General features: G+C 39.7%; 1 protein-coding gene across 5 annotated transcripts in view; it reads left to right on the top strand.

Annotated features, from left to right (window-relative positions):
• The window catches only part of lpp (LIM domain containing preferred translocation partner in lipoma), a 242475-nt gene that overhangs the window by 70700 nt on the left and 144711 nt on the right, over nt 1-27064 (top strand). For all 5 annotated transcript variants that reach the window (XM_050054771.1, XM_050054769.1, XM_050054773.1 and 2 more), the window contains one exon: nt 8470-8663. In XM_050054771.1, coding sequence (XP_049910728.1) covers nt 8474-8663 — 190 coding nt within the window. In that variant the 5' untranslated portion in view covers nt 8470-8473. The remainder of the gene's footprint in view (nt 1-8469; nt 8664-27064) is intronic.

The raw sequence follows: 27064 nt of genomic DNA, 5'->3' as shown, positions 1-27064 counted from the left end.
ATCTTTGTGTATTTGTCTGTTAAGAAAGGCAAAAGAAAGAAGCTATTGAAGCCACAGCAGCTCTTTGTAAGCAGAAGATCTTGAACACTGCCAGATCAAGTTCTGCAGTTTTGTGTATGTTTTCAACATGCGTTCAGTCTCCCAGCCACAAAGATTTTCTAGAAAGCATGTCATGCTTTCCCCCCCAAAAAAATCTCTGAACCCTGCCATTTTATGTTTGAATTCTGTGCTCTCTGTGGTCCTCTTTGGATGGTTTTGTTTGATAGTTTCCTTGGTGGATATGAAAGATTAATGCAGCAGAAACACCTGCAGCAGTTCCTCAATGACAGCTGTAAAAGTGCAGCGGAACAGCTGTGAGAAGACAGCCCGACTGCCGTGCCCCCATAAAGCAAACTGTTAAACACGGTGTCACAGCTTTGTGAGTCATCTCGTAACTGCCCCAGCAATCAGAATTGACTTTCCTTTCATGAGGCTTCAATACTGACGCAGACTTTTTTTTTTTCCACAAGTGCATGTGTACTTTCGACCTGTGCCATATGCCTCACTCATATCAATCTATTGTGTGTATATGTGTGTGTGTACATGTCTTCTTGTGTTCAGTCACGAGCACGAGGGAGGGACTTTTAGTTTTTATCACTGAACACATCAAAGATGATACAGATGAACGGTAAGCAAATGCATAATTTAGCTTATTAAGTTGCAGGAGATAACAGAACACTAAGTCAAAGTTAAATAAGCAAAAAAGCATGTCATGTTTAGTCTCACATCATCAGAGCTCTCCCCACACGATGGTGCGCAGTGCCAGCTCAGGACATCTCAGGAGTCTGTGATACAACGGGGCCACATCTGTTGAGTCAGAATATGTTTACAGCAAAGTTCAGATTCTAAACATATGGTATGTGCTGCATATATCGTGTTTGTGTGGGCGCTCTGGTTTCCTCCCACAGTCCTGAGACACGCAGGCTGAAATGGAAACTCTGAAGTTGTGAATGCGTTCGTCCGCCTGTGATACACTGACAAATTGCCCCACAGTAGGTGTACCCTGTCACTGCTGCACGCGAGGATCGTCTCCAACACTGCTCGATAGAAAACAGATGCAAAAAAGACAGTTCATACAAAATATTTACAGGCAGTATATTAAACTGAAAGCTGCAATGCCTTCAGCACGTCTGCATGTAAAGGGAAGGAGACAAGATCACATTATATGGATATCAAAACAAGGCCTCGTTTCATAAGTACTATTAATGCTGTGCAGATGGAGTTCGACTTTACACCAAAAAAGGATATTCCAAACCTGCATTGCATGCCAAAATCAAACAGGAAGTCGGTCACATGACCACGTAGACTGTAACTCTTTGAGCAACGGTGGGCGGTGTTGGTAGAACCACTTAATCCCTGACATGAATCACAACAGTGAGCACTTTATCACTTACAGGAGCTACAGGAGACAAACTTTCTCCAGTGTGGGAATGAAGTGAGTGAACTATACTCTCTCACAGTGTTTCATCCTCATGTGAAGGGTAGAATTATAATTAAAATATACGTGTAAATGTTCATTATCAGCCCAGGCTGAGTGTATCTGTATCTTCTCAGCTCATCTTTTTTATTGTAGAGATAACACATTAATGTGAACACGACACTGGACACATCTGAAAGTCAAAACATTTAGATTATAACCTTTATTTTAATGGCATTTGATGACTGTACTATGGGGGTGTGCCATATCATCTCGTTCAAGATAATACTGGTATCATTTTTAATATCAGAAAAAAATGTATATCCTGATACTCGTGATATTTCGACTTGTTGACACATTGACATCATACTGTTACCCACGGCAACAACCAGCATGGCTGAAAGCAAAAAGAGGAACAGCTTCAGTAGTGTGGAATAAACTGTGGCGTCCTGAATGTTTAATGAACAGCCCTGGACTTCTCAGACTCTTTTAGTGACTTACCGCTCAGAGGGAACTCATTCAGCGGCTCCTCTGGCAGCAGCATAGCATCTCTCCCTCTCCTCTCTCACCTTGCGCACACAAGAGTCGGTGTCGTCAAGTGATTTTGTCATAAACCTTTGGTAATGTAAACCTAAGTGATGTTCACGCCTTGACAAAAAACTCCATATATGTGAATGTGCGATAGTTGTGGTATCATAACAGCCTGTCACAGGTTACAGTGTGATGATTAGAGGGGAAATGGCAGAGCATAAAGATCCAGGTGGGGAAAAAAACAACTCAATCATTTAGGATTTTCCTAAAAGAAGGAAATCACCTGTTGATTTATATATATAGATCCCAGGGGACATTTTTTGTATTTGGGAGCTGTTTAAATGTGTAATATGTGGTAGATTTTATTTTCTTAACTATTGATATTGTATACAGAATCTGAATCTCACTCTGAGTTACTGTTGTTGTTCACGAACTAAAGAAATGAGAGATCATTTTTATATATTTGGTAAATTAACAATAACTTTTTTTTTTTTCAAATTTGTCATATCATCAAGAATATAATTACTGCAAAAATACTCTGAAATATGGTGATATTATTTTGGGACCATATCGCCCACCCCTAGTGTACTACAGGAAAAAAAAGTTTGAAAGGCATTCAGTTCATTAATTTAAAATTAAGGCCTTTATTGGTATTAAAATATCTTAAATCAGTCTTTCAAAAGTCTTAAACATTCTCAGACATGGAAAGTAGGATTTAATGAATCTTTATTTTCTTGATGTTGCATTGTAAAATCTCAAAAATAATTGGCAACGACTATTTTTCTTAAGTGATTCATTGAAGGTCACATTAACGTCACACACATCAGGATCGTGGAACCAACAACAACCACATTTTGTTTCTGGTCAGATGCTCTGAGCTGAGGATCCACAGTCTGCCAGCTAGCTGTCACTGTACAACGACATGGGGAAGTGCAAGTTCTACAAAAACTGTCTGTTGGACCAATGTTTCGCAAAATTTTTGAAACCACTACGGGGCAAAGCACATGAGGTGTTTTGTGTTTTTTATGCAAAACGTTTTTCAACCTCAGCACGATGGGAACCAAAGCAGTGGAATCTAACATGCAGACTGAGAAACACAAATTTGCCAAAAAAAAAAAAACTTGCCAAAACTCCTGGGCATTTCCCACTTCTCTTCTAACCTGGTCTCTGCCATGCATGATTTTGTTACAACAGTCATCTGGGCAAAATTGTCCCTAACCTTAAGTAAATGATGTCAGTTCGTGATTTTTTTTTTTTTACCTTGATTTTGGTTATTCTAAAATTGTATTTCATTCTCAGTGGGATTAGTAAAAAGTCTTAACAAGTCTGAAATCTGACTTTCCTTAAGCTACAGGAACCTTGAACCAGTAAAGCCTCACAAAGATTGTCATTCAAACTAAATTAATTCGTTAAATAGGACTTGAATTAATATATTTTGCACTAGAAGTCTGTACAGTGTGTTTATAACTTGTGCATTTGTAGATATTCTGCAGGTGAAAAACAGATCTGAAGTGTCAAAAGACGGAGCTGAAATGATGCTTATTGAGACTTTGAGCCTAAATAACGCTACTGAACTGCATCATGATTTATTGAGTCGTGATCAGAAGATGAATTAACATTTTGAACACAGAAGAGCAGGGTGTCTACAGGTCCTTAAAAAGTCAAATTCAGTTAAATTCAATGTTACAATAATGAGGTCTTAAAGTAGTCTTAGATGTTTTTACTACAAACATTTTATCTAATTTTTATTTATCCATTTTTAAATTTCTTTTTGTGAAAATGAGTGAAGCCTTTCTATGGAAAAGTCCACATTTCTAATGTTATAAACCTAAAACTGTAATACTGTCATTATACTTTTTACTTGCACTTACCCATTGGCAAAATGTAGATTGACTTATACTACTTACCTGCAATGCTTAAATAGGTAAAACATGGTTTGACCAAAAATCTGTCCTAAATTTGGTTAAAAAAGTGTCCTAAAAACATTAAATATAACTGTCTGATACCTGTAGACACCCTGAAAAGACTGCAGTCATATATGTTTAGGAGGCTCACGTCCTCTGTCCATGTGGAAGACTCCTTAGCAAACATTCTCCTACTCTTCCTGCAGTGGACGCTCTTTTGTGCGGTCCGTTCTGTCTTCATATCTGACTACAGTAGATTCTGTGTTTTTGCTTTGATGTCAGAAGGTGAATCCATGTTGTGATTTGACAGATAGTCTGGATCTGTTGTTGAAAACCACAGCGCCCAGCTGTTTTAGGAGGTCTAAAAGTACCAGGAGATGGACAACTGTTAAAATACTGTTTGTCATGGAACTCTGATGGGTAATAAAATATGATATCAGCCTTTAACTCATTAATAAAAATACATAGAACAAAAATGTACATTTCTACTCAGCCCTTGAGGAATAATGCAAATAGTTTTAGTTGCCTCGGTTTTGAGGTATCTGTCATTGAGGTTCCTGCCTCCACCTCAGCACAGTGGAGGTGAAACAACATGTCTTTTCAGAAACGGCGACCTTGTTACATTTTTTTTTTTTTTGTAAATCACACATTATCAACCATTTTTCAAAGAGACCATTTCTCAGAAAGAAGGTAGATTTAACTTTAATTTGAAGGCAGTTCAAAATGACTGTTATGTACTTAAGATTTTACAGTTCAATGGAGGCAAAGCAATTAGAGGTCTTTATTCACACTATGAATGAATCAGTAGAGTGATAATACAAAGAGGTCAGCAGTGTGTAGGGTTCAGGTTTTTGTTTCCAAAATGGTACGCAAATCATTTGTTTTTAAGAAAGTTTATTTTAAGTATTTTAATGGTTTAATCCGGCACACATAAGGTGACATCCTACTGAGAATTATTTGCCATCTTCAAAAAATGTAACCACATACTGAAACAGACATTTTCTCTTCAAGGTGTCGTGTATCGAGTCCTCTTACGCACACATTCTAAGATCATTTCTGCTTTTTTCTCCTCCTTTTTAATTCATCTTTTATTTTGTTAGCCATTTGAGCGTCGAGAAATGAAAGCATTTGCATTGAAAGGACAGGTGGGTGTGAGACACCAGCGCGTGTCTGAATCGCAGCATTAAGAGCAGGGAAAAATATCAAAAGTAAGAAACCATTCAGGCGGCAGGAGGAGCAGGGATTTGAGCAGATATTAAAAGATGATTGTGCGTGGGCTTTTTTTTTTTCTCCTGTGCTCCGGAGAAAGAATGTAAACCCTGTATCAGTCAGACTGAGGATAATAAACAGCAGAAACATCAGAACACAGCAACAACAAACACAAACAAAAAGAGGGATGGGGGGGAAAAAAGCGCGGCGTATAAATAGTTCAAATATTTCAAGTGATTTCAGAATGCGATGGTGAAATACTGGATGTTTGTGTCCTCAGCCACAGCCAAGTCTTTTACTCTGTTGTTCTCACTGTAACTGTATTAAGGCCACAAACGTCCACTAATACAATATAATAATGAACATCATGATATTGATCAATATCAGCTGCATCTTGATGGAACGATTTTCAAGTGGCCTCCAACAAAATAAAACAAATAAATTACTGTAATTTGAAAATGAAGTTATACACATTAATCTCTGTACATGACGTATAGACACTGATTTGATCTTGTTTTTGACAGCTGCATCAACACTTCAAATCAATGATGGTCATCTTTCAGTGATTTGTTATTAAGTCTTTTTGGTTTGAAACTACTTTGTTGTTTTCTCTTTGTTTCACACATCACTTTCTTGATTTGTTGTTTTTGTTGAGGCATTGCAAGAAAGGAGGCGAGTAAAAAAAGGTTGCAAGTTCAAAGTGATTTCCTTCCCTCTTTGATACCTTGTTACTGTATTAAATTGGACACATGGATATATGTCAGAACACGGTATGTGTTACCTTTTTTTACTTTTACAAAACATGCTACCAGCTGATTTAACAGTATGACTCAATAGTTGAAATACAAGAAGTAGACTTTTACACATATATAATTATGTATACAGCCGCCTCCGTTATTATGCAGAAATCCTCAGAAGCAGTGGGTAAAGAAAGTGAGACATATAAGGTGTTTTGCACAGCTTGGTTCTTACTGAGCCTGTCAACAGTTCAATGGAAAAACAACAACAAACAAACAAACAAACAGACTGAGGTTTAACAGATGACCAAATGATACGTGGTCAGATCAGGACATACAGCTGCTGGTGACTTCTCTATTGAGCTCTCTTTTTTAATTCCCTCGCGTCGGTGATAACCAGAGGCATTATGTTTTAGGGTTGTCCATACATCTATCTGTCCCAACTTGTAAACTCAAGGGAATTTTTCCAAATTTGGCACAAACGTCCACTTGGACTGAAAAATAAACTGACTCAATTTTGGTGGTCATAGGTGGTCATTAGTAGAGGTCATTGTGAGCTTGTCTGTCTCATTCTTGTGACCCAGATTTCTCAAGAACACCTCAAAGTAATTTCTTCACATGTGGCACAAACGTCCACTTGGACTGAAGAATAAAGTGACTAGGTTTTGGTGGTCATTAGTAAAGGTCAGTGTGAGCTTGTCTGTCTCATTCTTGTGAACCAGATTTCTCAAGAACACCTCGAGGGAATTTCTTCAAATTTGGCACAAACGTCCACTTGGACTGAAGAATAAAGTGACTAGATTTTGGTGGTCAAAAGTGGTCATTAGTCAAGGTCACTATGAACTTGTCTGTCTCATTCTTGTGAACCAGATTTCTCAAGAAAAACCTTGAGGGAATGTCTTCAAATTTGGCACAAACGTCCACTTGGACTGAAGAGTAAACTGACTAGATTTTGGTGGTCATAGGCGGTCATTAGTCAAGGTCACTATGAACTTGTCTGTCTCATTCTTGTGAACCAGATTTCTCAAGAAAAACCTTTAGGGAATGTCTTCAAATTTGGCACAAACGTCCACTTGGACTGAAGAGTAAACTGACTCAATTTTGGTGGTCATAGGCGGTCATTAGGCATGGTCACTGTGAGCTTGTCTGTCTCATTCTTGTGAACCAGATTTCTCAAGAACACCTTGAGGGAATTTCTTCAAATTTGGCACAAACGTCCACTTGGACTGAAGAGTAAACTGACTCAATTTTGGTGGTCGTAGGTGGTCATTAGTCAAGGTCACTGTGAGCTTGTCTGTCTCATTCTTGTGACGCAGATTTCTCAAGAACACCTCAAGGGAATTCCTTCAATTTTGGCAAAAACGTCCACTTGGACTGAAGAATAAACTGACTAGATTTTGGAGGTTATAGATGGTCATTAGGCAAGGTCACTGTGAGCTTGTCTGTCTCATTCTTGTGACGCAGATTTCTCAAGAACACCTCAAGGGAATTTCTTCAATTTTGGCAAAAACGTCCACTTGGACTGAAGAATAAACTGACTAGATTTTGGTGGTCAAAGATCATGGTCACTGTGAGCTTGTCTGTCTCATTCTTGTGAACATGACATCTCAAGAACACCGTGAGGGAATTTGTTGAGATTAAAAAGAAACGTCCACTTGGATTTAGGAATAAACAGATTGAATTTGGTGATCAGAGGTCAAAGGTCAAGGTCAGTGTGACCTCACAAAACATATTTTAACTCAAGAATTCATATGCTGATTATGACAAAATTTCACACAAATGTCTAATAGGATAAAATTACGAAGTGATGACATTTTATATCCAAAAGGTCAAAGGTCAGCTTCACTGTGACATCATAATGTCCTCCATAAAACACTTTTCTGGCCTTAACTCAACCTCCTATCTCAGGAAACAGAGGGGGAGACTTCTGGTTGGATACATTTTATTACACATGCAGTAGCACTCTTTTTGGGATACGTTTCCCTGCACAATGCACAACCACAACCTCTTCACTCAGGTCCTACCTGGCCCCACAATCCATAACTGTCTTTACATTGGTCATGTGGTCACTTCCTGTAGCAGTGCAACCACTCAGTTGTCCATTGTACAGTTTTGATATTAAAAAAAAAAAAAAAGAAGAAGAAAGAAACAAAGGATGTGTATTATTTTAATCAGCATGATCATTTTCAGGAATCTGTAGTCAAACTCTAATCTACTAAAGGATATTACCGTTAGGAGGGCTGCTGCAGTTTGACTCAGGAGACCCTTTTTGACTTTGGTCCAGGCCTCTTACTTCCCTGGCAAAGATCGCTGGTGCTCCTGTCCTTCATCAGACAGATTATGCATTGTTTCTATTGATGATTCCAGCTGGCAGGAGGTCCAAATTAAAATGTTAAAGAATAAATGTTTTTGTGTTATTAAAGGTTAACTGTTTGTGGCTGGGTTCTGTAATTTTTTGACGTGTTTTTTCCTACTGTGATCCATTGTTAAGTTTTCTGTTTCTTCACCTTATCTCTAAAGGTCTTTTGTAGTTTTCAGAGAGTCTTCATCGCCCATGTTGACTGAAGCTATGTTGCCCTTAAATTCACAGGTCCAAGCTTTAGTTTTAACAACTTTTCTCTTTTCTCAACAGAACCATGTGGAACCCAACTAACGACCAGACGGGACAAGTGACCGCCAGGATGGAGACCACTCCGTCTTTGGGTAGTGCGAGCATCTCCGTGTCCCAGCAGCAGGCACCCAAGAAATTTGCCCCTATGGTTGCACCCAAGCCCAAGTTCAACCCTTACAAACAGGCAGGAGATCCCGCCCTCTCTGATACTGCAGGTAACACCACAAGATTTAAAATTAAACCCTTATACGGTCACTTTAGACGCTATCTTAAACAAATACAAATTAAGAAAAGTATTGCTTTTGTTCTACCAGCTGGAGTTTATCTTAAGCATGTAATTGGTGTTTTAAAGTTAGCAGTCATGCTTCCATTCAATTTCCAAGCAAATTTTAAGCAAACTTTTGAAATGCTGCAAAGAAGAATGTGAAAGAGGCATCTTTCTTGCTTGCTTTTATGGAGCAAGCAAACTACACTGCAAAAAGTCAGCTCTCAAAAACAACAACAAAAAAAACCCAATGAAATCAAAGAAATATGACTTAAAATAAGCAAAATGATCCACCAACAGAGCAAGAAAATTTAACTTGCCAAGATTATTTAGTCTCACAGAACCCAGAGAAGTCTTAAAACTAGTTTAGCCAGACTAACAACTACATTTATCTGATACAAAATTTCCCAGAAATATTTTCTCAATATGTAGAAAAATTTGCTTAAATTTAGCAAATGCTAGTGCCATCATCTTGAAATAAAGCTATATGTTTAGGAATTGTATTTTAGAACCTGACCAGAAGTTGCTGACATGTCGTTCACAGAGGCAGAACTTAATCTGAGGTGTTTCCGTTTCACATTTATAACATCAACTCTTTCGATAAAGGCGAAAATCTCCCTTAGCGAGCATAAAACTTTTTTGCACAACGGAGGAACTTTTAGCGAATTTTGCAGTTTTGTAATAGCCTGTCTGATGCAATACACATAAATGGACATAAAAATACATTCTTGAAAATGCGGGTTTCTTCTTCATGTGTTTTTGAAGCCTGATCGGCCCGGACCCAAACTGTCCAGAATCTCTTACGTTGCAAATGTAAGACTTTGCTGACATCGAATATTTTATGTTGCCCTCTCCATTTTTAGGATCAGTCCGCATTCACGGTTCCGCTTCTGCTTGAGTCACTTCTTTGTCTCACCAACGAACTCTACAGCTTTCCCTCAGGAGCAAGTGAACTTTAGTAGCAATGTCACTGTATTGATTGTGGGGAGTCGCACAGTCTACAGCAGACAAGACCCTAAAATGTCAAAACTTTAAATGTCTATTTCACTTTAACACAGCTGCTGTGAGTTTGCTTATACAACACAATCATTAAAGACGCATTTAATATGTAAAGTCATTTGTTTAAGTGATACACAGACACAGTCCACAGACCTATTGTTTGCCAGGTTGGGCTATTTAGTAATTCCACAATTATAATATGATATATTTTGTAAAAGATGTGACTCCAGCCAACAGTATGCTGCAACTGGCAACGAACAGACCTCAGCAAAGCTTTCACCATCACCTGCAAAACAGAGAGGAGCAGTGATGTAAATAAAGAGCTGGAGAACAGGAGCATACTGAAACACGACATGCTCACTGATGCTAGAGAGCATTTTATTGTCATGGTAACACTGATCATCCACCTATACATTTAAGTATAATTCTACTTTATGATCATGCATTTGGTGTTAGTGAGTTAGTACAAACTACTTGACCAATCAGCCTAATATTTTGTGTGCACATTTATGACTGCATGCTCAAGGATTTCTCATGGTTGCTGTGATTCACAGTTTGTTGAAAAACTCATTTTATTTACTGCTATACCGTTGCTGCTGATGCTTATCTTATCGTATCTTATCGTCTGTCGCAGGCCACATTTTGGTCTTTGCCGTGGCTCAAAAATTAATCATTTGAAGAGTTTGGTCTCATTTTGAACAGGAGCATGCAAAGTAACTCCATATGGTTGAATACAGTTAGGTACAATATGAGATTAATAAATAAGTTGTTTTTGTTATCTTTGCTGCCATCTTGACTTCTCCGGTTGCCATGGCTGCAACTGGTTTTGTTCCAGCCACCGGATGGACATGGATTTAAGATTTCTGACTGTGTTGTAGACACTAGCCCCTTTTACACTGCCAGATTTTCCGTGAATGTTTGGCTGTTTTGCAGGCAAGCTGCGAGCGTTTAGACACACAGACCCGGATTGGCGAGTTGATCCGAGGTGCCCAATTTTCCACTGCATAGGGGTAAACATATTGGCGGAATCTTTTTGGTTTAAAAAGAACGAGGCGCCCGTCCGCCACTGGAGGGGCTGTTGAAGACTTGTGGGAGGAGCTGTTGATGACGCCGCACGTGCGACCCACTGGCGATGGACTAACAGGAAACAGCTGATAGCAGGAATTAGCGAGCAGCTAGTAGCAAGAGGGAAACGCAAACCTGACAGACACTGTAAAGATGAGCAACTGGGGAGACAGGAAATTGCGCGCCCTCCTTGCCCTCGCAAACGAAGAGGCCATTAACCGTCAGATGACAGGGACGGTGAAGGACAGGCCGACTTATGAGAGAATCACCGCAGACTGACTGACCAGCCGCGGCTTCCCTCCCATGTCACTGTTTACGCCACACGCTGAGCTACATGTTTTGTTACTTGCTCACGCCCCCCATTGCCCCAAAAAAGGCGCATTCTGTATAAACAAAAGTAGGTAGGCGTCATTTTGCTGCACTCCTCCTGTTTAAAAAGGGCTAAGTTGTTTACATCACATCTATATTTCACATACAGTGCCTGTTAGCAGGAGAACTCAGCCCGGTGGTTGCTTTGCTGCCTGGCGAAGATCTGCACTCTACTGAGTTTACTTTTCTAGTTGTAACATAGATCTTGATGTTTGTAGTTTTGGCCGTTTTTTCTCAGAAATTTTGATTATTAAGGTTCTTTGAGTGAACACAAATTGACAGCCACAGCTTAATAACACGAGACAAAAACTCAAAGTATATTTGGTCCAACCGTGCACAGCTGTGTGTATTTATGTGGCAGCTCAGCCTCTGACTTATATCACAACTTATCAGGAACTGAAATACTTTGTTCATGGCCTGTAATCGCTCTCCTCTGCTGCCTCTGTACGTGTAATAATAAGTGCACATTTTTGATGGGAGTTCTGCTTCATGCATACACTCACATCTTTGCATTGTGACAGAGGCCTTGTTGCATGCCTAATTTCTAATAAACATACAGTGTGAGAACTGTGGTTTGCAGTCATGTGTGAGTCCAGGAAGCCTTGTGTTGTCTGCTTTTTTTAGGCCCCGTGGGACCTGCTGGTTTGGTTGTGTAAAAAAAAAAAAAAAAAAAGAAGAAAAGGTTATTGTGCTGCAAGTTAATATGCAATGGACACATTTACTAATAGAGTTCAAGGGCTTTAATTTTTATGTGTAACTTATTTAATTAGTCTTTGTTCCATTGCAACAGGGTTACAGTGTGGAACGATTAAGGTTTACATCTCAGGCAGAGATGATTTAAGATAAGGTAGAAATAAGTTGAGGTTGTGCCCTGCAGAGCGTGGCTCTGCGTCTGTTTCACATGCGATAGAAATGACTTCACAGTTTAACAACTGCCTTCATAAACACCTTTGATGAGTAATATCTGTTGAGAGAGACACTTATATTATCAGATATAATTTTTAGTTTCCATTTCTAAATGAAGACCCCCGGTGTTTAGAGATGTCAAGACGTAAAATGTATTTCATTTATTTAGGTTTATGTTCATAATAATATGCACAAGACTTTCTGACCAAAACAGACACAAATATAGGATGATGATGATTTATAGACATGAAGAGAAACCATTTTCTTTTGCTGATAAGAAAAATATGACAATAATGTCATTTGAAATCTTTTGAAGCCGCTGATAAAATATGAAACTGAAAACTGAAAATAGAAGAAACCTATTCAGTGTTGCCTAAAAGGCTTTTTACTGGCATTGATGTCTGTTTTTTTCATGGGTTAAAGATGCGATAAAATGTAACTTTTCTGCATTGAAATGTCTAAAAACGACTCGACCAGTGTTCTATATTTTTTTGAGCTGTGTATTTTACTATCCCAGACCTTTCCAACAATGTCAATCAAGGACTTTTTACAATACACTTTATAGATCTTGGTTATTATTAACTATATATTTTAACCAGATGGAGGATTTTAATCATCGAGTCTGCCTCAAAAAGAAACAGTGTGTAAGATTTCAAATTTCAACCACCTGAAATGTCTCCTGGTTAAAATTCCTTCAGTGTTCATTGCTCAGGAGGTTCTAACCAGGAGCCGAATTATCCACAGAGGTCTCCTCCTCTCCAAAACTAATAGTGTGTTTAGTGTTGTAAAAGATCTCTTCGTTTGTCAGAAGCTCTGTTTTAAAACCAGTGAAAATAGAGCTTTGAAACAATGAAATGGCCGAGTATTACTACTGACCTCTAACAATATGTAGGTTACTCTTATTTTACCTGAGACTCCGGACTTTTCTACTGTTATTATTATTGGCAGTAATAGTATAAGTATATTTTTCTTTTTTTTTTGTTATTGTAATTTTCGCCCCCAAAATGTGGCCCTTCCTAATGAGTCCACCGTTAATTTGGCTGAAGTCTTCAGTAAGCACTGCATTATATAACAAAGGTTGAACATGACACATAGCAGATATTCAGCTGTATATCTCCCACCTCCCCATCTGGTATATGTGTTGTAATGTGACCATTATCTAAAACTCTACCCTCAAATCCCCCCCCCCCCCCNTAAAACTCTACCCTCAAACCCCCCCCCCCCCCGAAAGCCCTAGATTTCCAAAACAGGGGAAACGGTTATGAAATTCGGCAAGCAGTGAGCACGCTGTCAGGTTGAAAACACTGCTGTCTGTGGGGGTTTGTGGTTTGAGCTGTGGACCTGTCTGCTACTCCAGATGTTAGTTTTGTAAAAATTTGTTCTTAGACGGCTCCTGTTTGAGCTCTGCCCACCACTGAGGGAAAAACAAAACGGCACCAGTCATCCCGTCTTGTTCAGTTTGTAAATTTGGCCTTTGGTGTAAATACTTTGGCTTGGCCTACAATGAAAGGATACGTTTGGAGCTCTAGAAGATAGAATTACTGTGACAGTTTTTATTAACAGTATTCCATTAAACAATATTTGAGTGACGCTACCTTTAATTTCTGGTGTCACACCTAGAAGAGTGGAGGAAAGAAATGAACCCTGGGTCTCTTTATGTTTTTATTTACCTCTGGCAGTGTTCACAGATTTGTGTCAAATTAAAAGAAATAGATTTTATTTCCAGTTGATGATTTGTGGCGTCATTAAAGCCTTGTAATTCCAATATGTCATTTTACCACAAAACATTTAATCTAGACGCGTTGCCACTGCCTTATTCTCCACAATTAATCATTGTCCAGGCATTAAGAGGATTAATGAAACAATATAAAGAGGGTGGGGATACGTTTTGGTACATTTTCACATGTAAATGTTGAACTTTTATAATTTCAGTTGCACCAGAGTTATGTTGTTAACATCTCATGACCTCAGTGACTTGAGAAAAAACTGTTAATCCCAGTTTTCTCTTCTATCTCTGACCTTGTTCACATTGAGAGTGACAGTAATTATATAAACTGCGCAATGCTTCGAATTTTCTCCTCATTATAAAGATTCAGTTCAACTGCTGTTGATTGAAAAGGGAAATATGGAGGAAACACTAATTAATAACTTTAATTTCTCATTGCTCATATCTAATGTCCTATAGGTTGCAGCGTGAAAACTAAAGCAGCAAAATGTTCTGCCTTTTGGGCAACAACATCCATTAAAACATAAACATTTAATAATGATGCTGGTGACTGGTTGTTTTCAGCAGTTTGAGCATGCAAATATGTAAAGCCATCTGCAGACATCTCCACTTGTCAAAGGATAAGACCTCTTTATGAACAGATTATCTGGGTCTCTCTTTATTTATTTATTTAATATCTTTTATATCAAATGTGCGGACCGTCTGATGTAAAATTGAGGATTAGCATAAAAATTAGGGACAAGTCAATTTGGCACAGCGCCTCGCTGTCCCTTTGTCTAGCAGAGGCCAGTGTCGGGGCTGGAATGAGCAGTCTGAGGCCGTGTTTATTGTGCGGACAAAGGAGCCGGTGCAGACAGGGCGGTGCGCGGTTAGCAAGGTCTGCCCTCAGATTTTTTAGGGAGAACTTGTTCTGAATTAAGCCCCAGCGGGAGGAAGTGAACGACATATAGGTCTCAGACAGTGACCCTTCACTCAAAGATTCCTTACAGCAGATCAGATTTTAGGGTTTAAGTTGATCTCATGTGGTACATGCACTGAGGGAAGGTCAGTCGTGATTGCTTTTTGCACAGAGAAGTCAGTGCTCCAGTTCTTTTGTGTTCTTCACTGCAACATTTGAACTGTTGTCTGTATTTTTGCGAGGTGTTGGGGAATTTTAAAGGTCCAGTGTGTAGGATTTAGGGGGATATATCAGCAGAAATGGAATGTTATATAATAAGTATGTTTCTCTGGTGTATAACCACCTGAAAATAAGAATCATTGTGTTTTTGTTACCTTAGAATGAGTCGTTTGTATCTACATAGAGAGCGTGTTCTGTCCATGGAGTCGGCCATGTTGCACCGCCATGTTTCTACAGTAGCCCAGAATGGACAAACCAAACACTGGCTGTTAGATGGGGCCGGTTGTGTCAGCCACTGTAGATAGCAGCACCTCCATGGCAAGCTGAGAAATGGCAGAAAAACACTTATTTATAACGTTAAACTGCTTTATTGAGTGTTTTTCCTGGTTTAAATCACCTGGTCTGTTTGTTTTGGAGAGACAGAGACATCTGCTAATAATTTGGCTCCCAGAAAAAATCTCCTGAACAATGAACACTGAAGGAATCCTAACTGGGCGTTCACACTCGGCACACGGGAAGTTTTAGCTGGTTGCCATATGCAGTCCTCACCACCATAAACCCTACACACAGCTCCTTTAAAAGCACACTGATATGAATATAATACTCGTGTGATTAGATCATGAGCACCTCTGCAACACACTGTAGAAGAGGTGGACTAAATATTTTGAATAACTGTACAAGGTAATGCAATCCAGTGCAACAGCCCTGCAATAAAAGCCACCTTTCTGAGGCATATTAGCTTCAGTTTGGCTGCAGCAGTATTGACAACAGAGTGTCATTTATTTTGTGCTGTCAAGCTTTGAGAATTGTTCAAAACAGGGCCTTCATGTTATTGGCAGATGGAGGAGGTAACAGGTGCACCAACGCGTCGTGGAATAAACTGGCCTTCCTTGAAATCTTTGGCAACAAAGAGACCTCACATCCCTGTTTTATGCTAATGGCTTTCTACCTTGACATCCTTTTCTGTTGAAAGTCATAGAAATGTGTCCTGGGTAAAATGTTTTGCACGTGCCGTTTGATTTGCATGCAGCTGTGTATATGGATCATCACATGTTGACGACTAGTTAGCGTCTGCTCGGTGCTCTCTGGGACTTCTCTGTTTCAGTGTCAGTGAAACAGGAGAGCAGGGTGTCGTTGGGATGTCGAGGACAGAGATCGTGGAGATCCAGTGTTTGTTCACTGATCTGTAGTTTTCCTTATGATTTTATATTGTCCTTCACTTACACGTAACATTCTACTCAATATTTTGAGAGTTCTCCTAAGTTGTTGCCTTGCACCTTTGTTTCATTCTCGACTTTTCTTTTTGCTACTGCAAACAGCCACTTCAAATATCTGTTTAATGATCTTAGTCAAGCGTTTAAATGGGGATTTTTTTTTCTATATGAAGTGAATGTTTCATACGGCGTGACCAAAGAGTGTCTGGCACCACAAGAAAATGATTCACACGGAAATGAGTCATCACCAGCAGCTTCATTCAGAATATATTTACATTATATAAAATAAAAATATTGAAATCTATAACTTAATGTATCAAATTAAATTTCTCTCAGAAGTGGCATACATGAATAGTGAAGGCATTATGTGACAGTAGCATTATGTTTTTTTCCTCATGGTTTCTGCAGCTATGAAGGTTAATAAGTTTCTCGTAGCGAGATAATCATAGTGAAAGTTGAAAACATCCGAGAAGTGCTGTTTTTGATCAAACTTCTTGCACTAAGTTACCAGAAACGCGCTAATTGTTTGCTCAGAGCAGTTCAAAAGTGTCGAACATGTGCATAAGCTGTTTTTATTCCTCCCTGCTTGACTGGCCAGAGGCAAACTGACTACCGGTTGTTATGTCAGAGTCCCTCATGGGTGTCACCAGGAGAATTTACAGGAAATCCACCAATGAGTGTGTCAGTGTCCCCATAGAACCCACAGGCTTGTGCTCTCAGCGTATACAAAGGCCACTTTTATCTAAGTGGAACACATACCTTATAACTACTTGTTGTGTTTTGTCTGCAGCATGTGTGCAAAGTCTCTGAACTGTTTGAGTCTTTTAATCTTTGCTTCAAAGTTTATGTTTTCTTTGTTCTCATGATATTTTTTACAGTGTAGATCCCTTTGTCTACTTCATCTAACGTTTCATCTGGTGTTAGTTCTTGTGCAGCCTGAATGAGACATTTCACTTCTCTAAATCTAAGCGCTACACGAAAGGGTTATAGCATTGTGAAAATATTTTTCTTCATATCCTGTCTGTTGTTTCAAAGTGGTGTCTACACAATCAAAGGAAGTCTGAATGCTGAGTAAGATTTAACAAACTAATTTGCACATGGGAAAAAGTTCTTCTGTTTGATGGCACGAACTCCTCGGCCATAAAGTCATCTTCCATTATAATCAAGAGAGAACACATAGTCACACATAATTTGTGAAAAATTATATTGTTCTAAAATATACATTTATCTTTATGGACTTATTTTATTAAGTCTCCAAAATTATTACAGCAGAGCTCTTGTTGGAGCGCCAGGATGGCTAAAATTAGCCTCTGGGCTAAAAATTTTAAGGGTGCTTTCACGTCTGCACTGTTTGGCTCGGTTCAATTGAACTCAAGTTCGTTTGCCCCCTAAGTGCGGTTCGTTTGGGCAGGTACGCACCAAAACAACCCGACCGAGACCTTCTTGAAGAGGTGGTCTCAGTCCAGTTACAGATGAACTCTGGTGCGGTTCGTTTGTGGTGAGAATGTGTTCCGATGTCAATCTGAACTGAAGTCACATGACACATTGTTTGGGTTAAACATGAGCATGTTACAGTCCTGGAGGATTATTAATGTGCACCTCCTCCTGTACTGCCTTAATATGCACATTCAGCACATCCAATGCATCAAAACATTGTTTTCTAGTTGGAGCCGCGCCTCGTTTTCAAACTGTATGGTTTGACTAAAATGAACAATGACAGCAATATAGGCCACGATGAGCAGCGCTAAAATCAACCTGCGTAGTTGTCCCTCCAATTGTGACATAGAAAGTGTCACATTTATCTTGCAAGTGTACTCTTCTTCAACATTTGCTTTACTTCCTGGATTTTTCCCACATGGAAATTCTGACCAATCAAGAGCAGCTTTCTTGCACAAGGCATTTGATCTGGTCCGCTTGTAAATGCTGCCGTGAGAACACGAACCAACTCTAGGCAATTGTGCAACTTCGTAACAAAACTAGTCCCTGATTCAGACCAGAGCAAGACAACTCTAGGTCTGAAAGCACCCTAAGTCTCTCTCGCATGCAGCATTACAGAGATGTTTAACGTTACTATTGTTATGTTGTATACGACATCGTCAACCCCACAGCCCTGAGTCTATGGACTGAATTACAATGTTAATTTACAATAACTCCCAGGTAGAATACTGTTGCATCACGGACATTCATGGAATTCACGGAATTCAAATAGACGGACCAAACGCTGCGTCTATTGGTTAGTTTTTAGCCACCTGAAAAAAGCCTATCCACTTAAAAAAAATCAACATAAGTTTAAGTGTACACTATATTTAGATTATTTTCTGGGCTTTACCTCACCATCAGATGACATTTTTCGGCGGGAAACTGAAGCCGTTATATGAGAGCCACCAGACTCCGTTGACAATTACTGTTATTTTACTTACTATGGAAGTTGACAGTGTATCTCCGAGCAACTTTGGCTCTCAATAGGGGTTTTCAGACCAAACAGATGTGGGGACTCCCTGAGAGGAACTACTCTCTGGGGAGCTCTCCAGAGAACATCATAACTACACAGGGTTTTTTTGTCTATCTGCACTGGCACGGGCAATAGGAACGCTGAAGTGACATAAAGGTTGCATAGAAATGTCATGCTTTCGAAGATTGTTTAATTTAGTTTTGACGAGTCAAAATAGTGTTGCATTTCCACTGACTGATTCCGACTGATTGACCAAAGATTCCATTATTAAATTGCAATATTGGAGTCTTTTGCAATGCGATGACGATTAAAAAGACAAATACGTTGTCGAGACTACTTTGAAAAGGTGATACAGATTCTAAGTTAACATAAACATTTTTGCACAAACATTTTGTCTGTTACCAATAATGGTACATTTGAGTAAAGCTAATGCACATTAGCTTATCTTATGGATCTAGTTGTAATACACCATATACTACATCATATTACTCTGTCTAGAGTTCTTACAGCTGGGGACAGGGTTTCCACAGATCCTCAATAAGTCTTAAGACATTTAATTCATTAATCTGAAAAAAATAAGACCTTAATTGGTATTTAAGTGTCTTAAATCAATCTTTGAAAAGTCTTTAAATGCTAAGACATGGAAAGAAGGATTTTAAGGATTGTTTTTTTCTAATGTTGCATTGTAAAATTAAAAATAATTAGTAACATCTGTGTTTTTTAAAGTACATCTTACCGTCATGCAGATCTGGGCAGCCAAACCATATTTTGTTTGTCAGGATGCTCAGAGCAGAGGATCCACTGTCTATTAGCAAGCTATCACTGTGCCCTGGATGATATGGGAAAGTGCAAATTTAAGGAAACATGGCTGTTTAACCAAGACTTTGCAGCATGGCTGATACTGTTACAAGCCAGTTTAATGAGGCTCAGTGTATTTTATGCAAAAAAAGTTTCAAACTCTGCACAATGGGAATCGAGGCAGTGGAATCCAGCATGCAGAGTGAAAAACACAAAATTATCTGCCAACAAACCCAAGGAATTTCCAATTTCTGTTTTGCCCTTGTGTCCGCCATGAAACAAAGTCATGTTTCATGTCACAGTAAACATTTGTGCAAAATTGTGAGGAACTGATTCTTTTTTGGTCTTAAATTCCACTCAGAGTGGTATTAAAAGTTTAAAAAAGTCTAAAATTAACTTAAGTTTTAGAAACCCTGTATATACAGCGATCAGCCAAAACATTCAAACCACTGACAGGTGAAGTGAATAACTTTGATTATTTTGTTCCAAAGCATTGTTCTGCTGGGAAACCTTTGGTTCTGGCATTCATGTGGATACCACCTGACATGTTCCACCCACTCAAACACCGTTGCAGACCAAGTACCCCCCCTCATGGCAACAGTATCCCCCAATGGCAGAAAAAAGCACTATGCCACACTACACAAACTGCTTAGAAATGGCCTGTGGAACGTGACAAAAAGCTCAAGACCTGGCTTCTAAATTTCCCAGGTCCCAATCTGCTCAAGGATTCTAGTGATGTGCTGGTACCCCAGATGTACCCTAATCCAAGGTGAGGCCTCCTTGGATCAGACTTGGCTCTGACCTGTGGAGGCATGGACACAGGATCTCTGGGAGTGTCCTGCGGTGTCTGGCACCAGTGCGTTGGCGGCAGATCCATTTAGTCCAGTGGGTTGTGAGGTGGGTTAATGGCACGTGCCACAGATGCTCATTCAGATTGGGATCTGGGGAATTTGGAGGCCAGGTTGACACTTTGAGGTCTTTGTCACATTCCTTGGGCCATTCCTGAGCCATGTTTGCAGTGTGGCATGGTGCATTATCCTGCTGGGGGGCCACTGCCATTGGGGAGTACTGTTGCCATGAGGGGGGGTACTTGGGCTGCAACGTGTTTGAGTGGGTGGAACATGTCAGGTGGTATCCACATGAATGCCAGAACCAAAGGTTTCCCAGCAGAACAATGCATTGGAACAAAATAATCAAAGTTAGTCACTTCACCTGTCAGTGGTTTGAATGCTTTGGCTGATGGGTGTATATTCCTCAGTTGCTAGAGTTAACAAGTACAAAGAAAAGTGTTCTCCATCAAAGAGATTACGACATGTAATAAATTACATTAAGTATCCATTAGATGGTAATTGTGTTTAAATGTCACCATAATGTTTACACTGTGGAAGTTGGTAGCACGGGATACCCTCACAAGTATGTCATCATAAAATGTCATAGTGCCATGTGATATGAGTTTCAAGTTGATGTATGGCCCGTCACCCCACAAACTCTCTGACAGTTGTCGTGCAGAGTAACTGGCTGTAGGTTTACAGTAGATTCTCAGCGTGGCAGCGGCTGCTTGGAAAGGTTTCAAGTTATGAAACCGTCTGAGTTTACACAGCAGTGACTGTCTGCCGTGACATTTGACTGGCTTCATTTGCTCTCTCTCCCGTTTGTTTATAAGAAATGACAGCAAAGCTCCCCTCTCTGCCTTTGATGAATCACGCTTTCACTCATCAGCGAACCTCGCTAACATCCCATTTTGAGGCGTTAATTGTTCAGCCCATTTGATGTTTTAAGTTTTAAGATGAAAAAAGGCCAACTCCGGCTCTCAAACCATTCACCTATTCACAGTATTTGTTTCGTTGCTTTCATACAGAAACATAATCCGCCTATTGTTCCCGATCTGAATTTCTCCTCCCGTGGGAATTCTCCTCAGAGTAGCAGAAGCCAATTTCGGTCTGCTCCTTTACACTTAAAACAAGTATATCTCCGAAGACCTCAAATCCCTCCCTTCCATCTCTAAACCAAATGAAGTCATAAATCACTCCTCTATACATATCATGCTAATTAAGAGCAGGGCTCAGCTGCTCTTCTCCAGCGGAAGACGGAATAAAACAGCTCCATAATTATGTCAAAACAATGTGCACTCAACCTCTGCCACAGCGCATTTGGAGCGGGCTTGTGGAGATAAAGCATGTGGACTGACACCCAGGACTTAGAACGCTTCGTCCGTTTTGTCTGGAAGGGATTAAAGATTTTTGCTACTGAATAAAGTAAAGCCACTTCTCTGATTTTCTTTAATTTTTTTATACAGATTACTTTGAATTTAACAGACTGAACTGAACTGGAGATGGTAGAAGTTTTTAACTAAACATTCCAACACCTCATTTAAGTAGAGCTTTTATCCCATGACACGTGGACCCACACTGTCTCACTCCCCTGCCTTATTTTGGCTCATTGCAGCATGTGTGAACAGAAGCTTTCAGCAATAAATCAAGTTCAGATCCTGGGGGATAATTTATGTTCCGTGCGCCCAAACACACAGGCAAACATGGTGTGTGTTTTTTTTTATAGTGACGAGACAAAACTCTCCCTGTGTTTGAGGTTTCTTCAGTTTTTATCTCCTCTGCTCTTTCCTCTGCAAACACTTCACTGAAATGTTGGATGCATTATGTGAAAGGCAGTCATGCTGGGCTTTGTCCTAAGTCTTTAAAGACCAGATGGCCAGCGCTTACACACGTGTAACTCTGATAATATTGTACATATGTAAATCTGTAAACATATGCTCAACCTTCAGCCCCCACAGAGTGTACTAATCCTCACCAAAGAGCAGAACTATTAAAAAAAAGACTCATGTGCAACCTTTTCTTCCTACAACGATGTATTATCCTTCAGTGTTTCTCTTTTCTGTGTCGTTCTGCAACAAAATCCATAGTTTCAAAGTGATCACACTATCAAAGTTGGCAGTCATTAGTCATATACAGTACTTGAAGTGTTTATAAATGTGTCACTTACTTGAAAAACAAAGTTTAATATTAGTCCCAGTGTCACAGCTGGATCCATCTCCACCCTTTTTATCTTCCCCTTAACAATGCTCCGGATCCCGATAACCAATTATACCTCTTATGGCCTCTCAAATAACTTTAATCACTGATTAGGATTCCTTGTTCACAAAGAAGCTACTTAAAAGTAATTGCTCAATAAAGACAGGGGAAGTTGTCGTATTAAGTAGGTCTTCCTGCTGCTTCTCTCATTAGCGCTCACTTGGAGCTTTCAACTCCCCATTGTCACAAATGGAGCCGGCTTCATTCACGGCACAGAAGCCGCTCTCACTTTGCCTCGTTCACACTGCTTTGACATGACATGACAGCATAAGCACCGCGCAGACCTGCACAACACAAAGTGCTGAACAAGTCAAACCCGTGTTGGCTTTGGATTTATTCAGGAAAAGCAGAAGTACTGGGGGACTATAGCAGAGGCCGAGGGTTAGAGTCCCGGTGGCGGTACCTCTGGCTTGGAAGCAACCTGTGATTGAGCTTGGATATTCTGCCTGAACCTGATTGGGCCTGAGTGGCCGGGTTTGGCTGTCGTTTCTTAATATTCCCTCTGGCTTGATTGGGGTTGGTTTCATGTTTTTTGTTGTTGTTGTTGTTGTTTGTTTTAAAATGAAGACTTCACAGTCTGTATAATATCATGAATAATGTAAGCTACGGGCTGTGTTGCCATTATCTCAATACAACTAATGAAAATGTTGAGATTTAGAATTAGATTTTAACTGGTTTTGTGCACACCAAACACAAAATGATTTTTTTTAACCTTTATTTTTAGGATTTTCAGTATAAAAAACTCAACAACTCAGCCATAAATATCTTTACAAGTAGAAAAACAGACCATAAGTCCTAGTACTTCAACATTACATGTAAAATAAAATACATGTACACAGTGATAGAGGGTAGACTGGTCAATTAGTTCCTTACAGACCACTACCCTTGAGGCACTCTATGACGGGGCTCCGAATTCTGAGAATTTTAACCTTCCTAAGTACAATACATCAGCTCTCTTATCCACATTTCATGTGCTGGTACACAGTCTGACTTCCACTTAAGTAGAATAAGGACACATTCACACTGGTGCTATTTGGTCCACTTTAAACGAACCCTGGTCCGCTTCCATGGATAGTTTGGTTCGTTTGGAGTGGTGTGAACGCTCGTTTGAACTCTGGTGCGGACCAAACAAGCGAACCCTGGTCCGCTTGAAAACTGGGGGTCTTGGTTCACTTGCAAATGAACTCTGGTGCGATTCGCCTACAGTGGGAAATGCAAATGGTCTATCCGGTGAACCAAAGAGAGGAAGTGAGGTAGAGCACAGTGCATTTGAAACAGGAAAAGCAGAAGTTAAAAAAAGAAAAAGTTGGAACACCAAAGTTAAAAACAGAAACCCTAAGGCTGCATAAATTTGGTGTTGCTCCATTGTTTTTGTGGTGACCAAGCCAGCTGAAGGGGATGGATTTCCATTTTCAGTCCTGGCCAATCGATGAGCTAGGTTTTCTTCTTCCTCATGCTTTTTTTCTTCCTGGTCAGTGGTCATTTTGGGCAATACCACCCCCAAACGAGCAGCTGTTGTAACTGCGTGATGTTGTCCAGGCGGTTTGGGCTGCTTTAAAAATGCAGTGTGAAATGCCTGTGGATATTCTCATTCATCCAGGTCATAGTTATCTCAAGGCAATTGAATCGAATGCAACTGGACTTGGTTTTGTCTTAGAAGACGTTTCACGTCTTATCCAAGAGGCTTCATCAGTTCATGCTTGTCTGACTAGGCTGGAACTAGTCTGACAAACTGGTGTGGAAGCACCCAGGTATTTAACCTCTGGGGAGGTCTTCACAAGGCCAATGATGTCACTGGTTCGTTAGTGCTCCAATGGTGTGTCAACGACAGTCGTTGAAACTCCTGCTGCAACGCTGCAATTGGAGTCGTTAGAGTCACATGAGGAGTGTACATGGAGTGTACTTTCTCCTTGAGGTGTAGATAGACAGCTGAGTCTTGCCCTGACAAGTTAGCACTCCTTCGAAGACAGCAATGTGCACATTTTGGACAGGGAAGACCGATGGTTTGAAAGAGGTGTAAAAGAAGCCATCTATGTGAAATTGGAAAAGCCATCTCTCAATAGAGGAGGAGGTCTGCGACACCACCTATCCCCCACCTATAATGCTGTCCTTTCATCCTTGCCCAGGAGGTTTAACAACTTAACCTCTAAAAACAATGGTCGTTCACAAATGGCCACATGTGACTCGTTAGCATGTTGGGCATCATCGCTTCATTCTTTCCATTGTTTGCTTTCCACAATAAAAGAGAAATTTAAATGGCTAAGAAACACCTCAACAAAATGACTTGCATAACTAACAAAGGCATGTTGTCAGAACTTACCATGTAGTCATATGGCTTTGTTATCTTTCCCGCAAGTCATCTCCTTTTTGTTGTGTCTCTCTACAGTGCTGACGTTGAGTCAAAGAGGCAGCGAAAACAAGCTTGTCCTCCATTTGTGATTCTCTGTAACATTGGGGGAATCTCAACTAGATCTCAATGCTGAAAGGCTTCATGACACAGCGTCACAACAATATCTCGCTCAAGTTAAAGAATTTCAACTCAGGCAAATGCACTAATAGTACAAACTTTTGGTCTTTGCATCCTTCACGTCAGGGAATGAATGAATAATACTTTTACAGTGGAAATTCAGGTTTTTAACTGGGTTTGTGCCCAAACTGCTGTCATGTTCCAGCCTTGGCTCTGGCTCGGACAGAAACTATGTGGTTTCATGTAGGGTCAGGCCTGATATTTCTTGGTCCCGATCAAACCTCTAACTCGAACTGGTTGGTCTGAAACAGGGTGAAATAGATATACACAAAAAAAGATAAAAAATGACAGAAATAGCACATCTGCCTAACCTATGAATGAGGGTCATCATTTTCAGTTCCTACAGATCTTCACAATTTTAAAATTAAACTGAGGGTTTTTTTCCGCCAGATGTTATGTCACTCACTGATTCACTGTTGTTTAGAGGAAAGAAGGTCCGCTTTTGATGGGACCAGAAAATTATTCTGGTAAAAGAAAGAGAAGTAGAGAAGTGGAGAGAAAACACAAAAAACAAGTTTTTCAGTATGCAGATTTTTTTATTTTTTTATTTTTTGTCAGATTTTCACCATTTCGTAATATTTCAAACCATGTTTCGTACAGTTCCTGTTATTTTTCTGCTTTATAGATATAGATATAGATCCATATTGAAACAGTTAGGAAATAAGTTGAGTTTCTCTCCTCTTGCTTCACTCTGTATCTCACTCTTGTTTTAGACCAGCATGTAAGCAGAGTTATATTTATATGTTTAATTAAATGTTTTTTCGTTTTTAATTTTTGTTCTCAATTAAGTATAGTTTAAGTTAGTTTCCAGGGTGGGTTTATTTGTTTCAGTTTAATTTTTATTAGTGTCAGCCTTAGTTTCACTAATTTTTTCATAATATGGGTGTATTTTTCAGGGGCAAGATTTAAAGGGTAACTTTTTTTAACCTGCCCTATGCACGTCGCCTATGATGTTGTGAGCATTTATACTTGTGCGGTTGTGTGTCTGTGTCACTCTGCAGTTACACCTCCAAAACGCTAGTCAGCAGTGGGGTTTCTGTGAAGTGCTGTAAAGTTAAGTTGATTCAAAACACACATTAAACACACATTAAACATGGCTTCATAGAGACAATTTCAAACACAAGTACACAAATCAGCTTCATTATAACTGGCAGCATTCACAGACTAAGCATGTGTTTTTTGCTGGACACATTTTCCCCACAAATACATCATGCTAATTTTATTAGCACAAGCCTATGGCATTTTACATTGTATAAATTAGCCTAGCGGCTAGCAGACTTTTCCTCTACTCGCATGAAGCCAGGGACAACAGCAACATTTAACAAAGGTAACGTTACAAAATTCGGCTCCATTACAACTCACAAGATTCACCGACAAAACAACTGTCTTATACTAAACACGTTTTCCAAACAAATACAACATGCTAACGTTATTAGCGAAAGCCTATGGCATTTTACATTGTATAAATTAGGCTAGCGACGAGCGGAGATTTCCTTTACTCATATGAAGCCAGGATAAATCACACACAAGACTTTAAATGCTATTTTGTGAAAGCTTTACTGTCTTCACAATTTATTGTTTCTTACCTGTGAAATTAAAGTAAATAAAAGCTTTGTTTCCACTGAGGGAAATGGTTTCAGCTTACAAAAATAAACAGGAGGTCTGCATCACTGCGACATGTAGTTACATTTCTGTGGAGGTGCTATGGCGTAGGGTACAGCGTAGGCTCTGCGTCTATTGTGGTAACATCGATGGAAACAATGCAGGATTTAAAATATTGGAAAAAAAAATCCACCTCGAGGACACACACAGTGGATTTTTTGAGGAACACGGAACGCAAACATTTGTTTGTTTATTTCAACACAGGGTGCCGTAGAGTTGCAGCTTTAATTGCTTTTTGCTGTGTGATAATTGTTGAGCCACAGCTATTTAAATGTGTACATATCTCCAGTGTGAGTTACTGTGTTTGAAAGGGTGTGTTTTAACTTCTCTCTGGCTTTGGCAGTTTGAGTTCCTACAGCACTGCACAGACCGGCTCCACTTTTCAGCATTTCGTCTGATGAAGCCAGTAAAATCATGATGATTATTCTGA

The sequence above is a fragment of the Epinephelus moara genome, chromosome 10 (genome assembly GCF_006386435.1).
Source record: "Epinephelus moara isolate mb chromosome 10, YSFRI_EMoa_1.0, whole genome shotgun sequence".
NCBI lineage: Eukaryota > Metazoa > Chordata > Actinopteri > Perciformes > Serranidae > Epinephelus > Epinephelus moara.
This window is presented reverse-complemented; position numbering and strand designations above follow the sequence as displayed.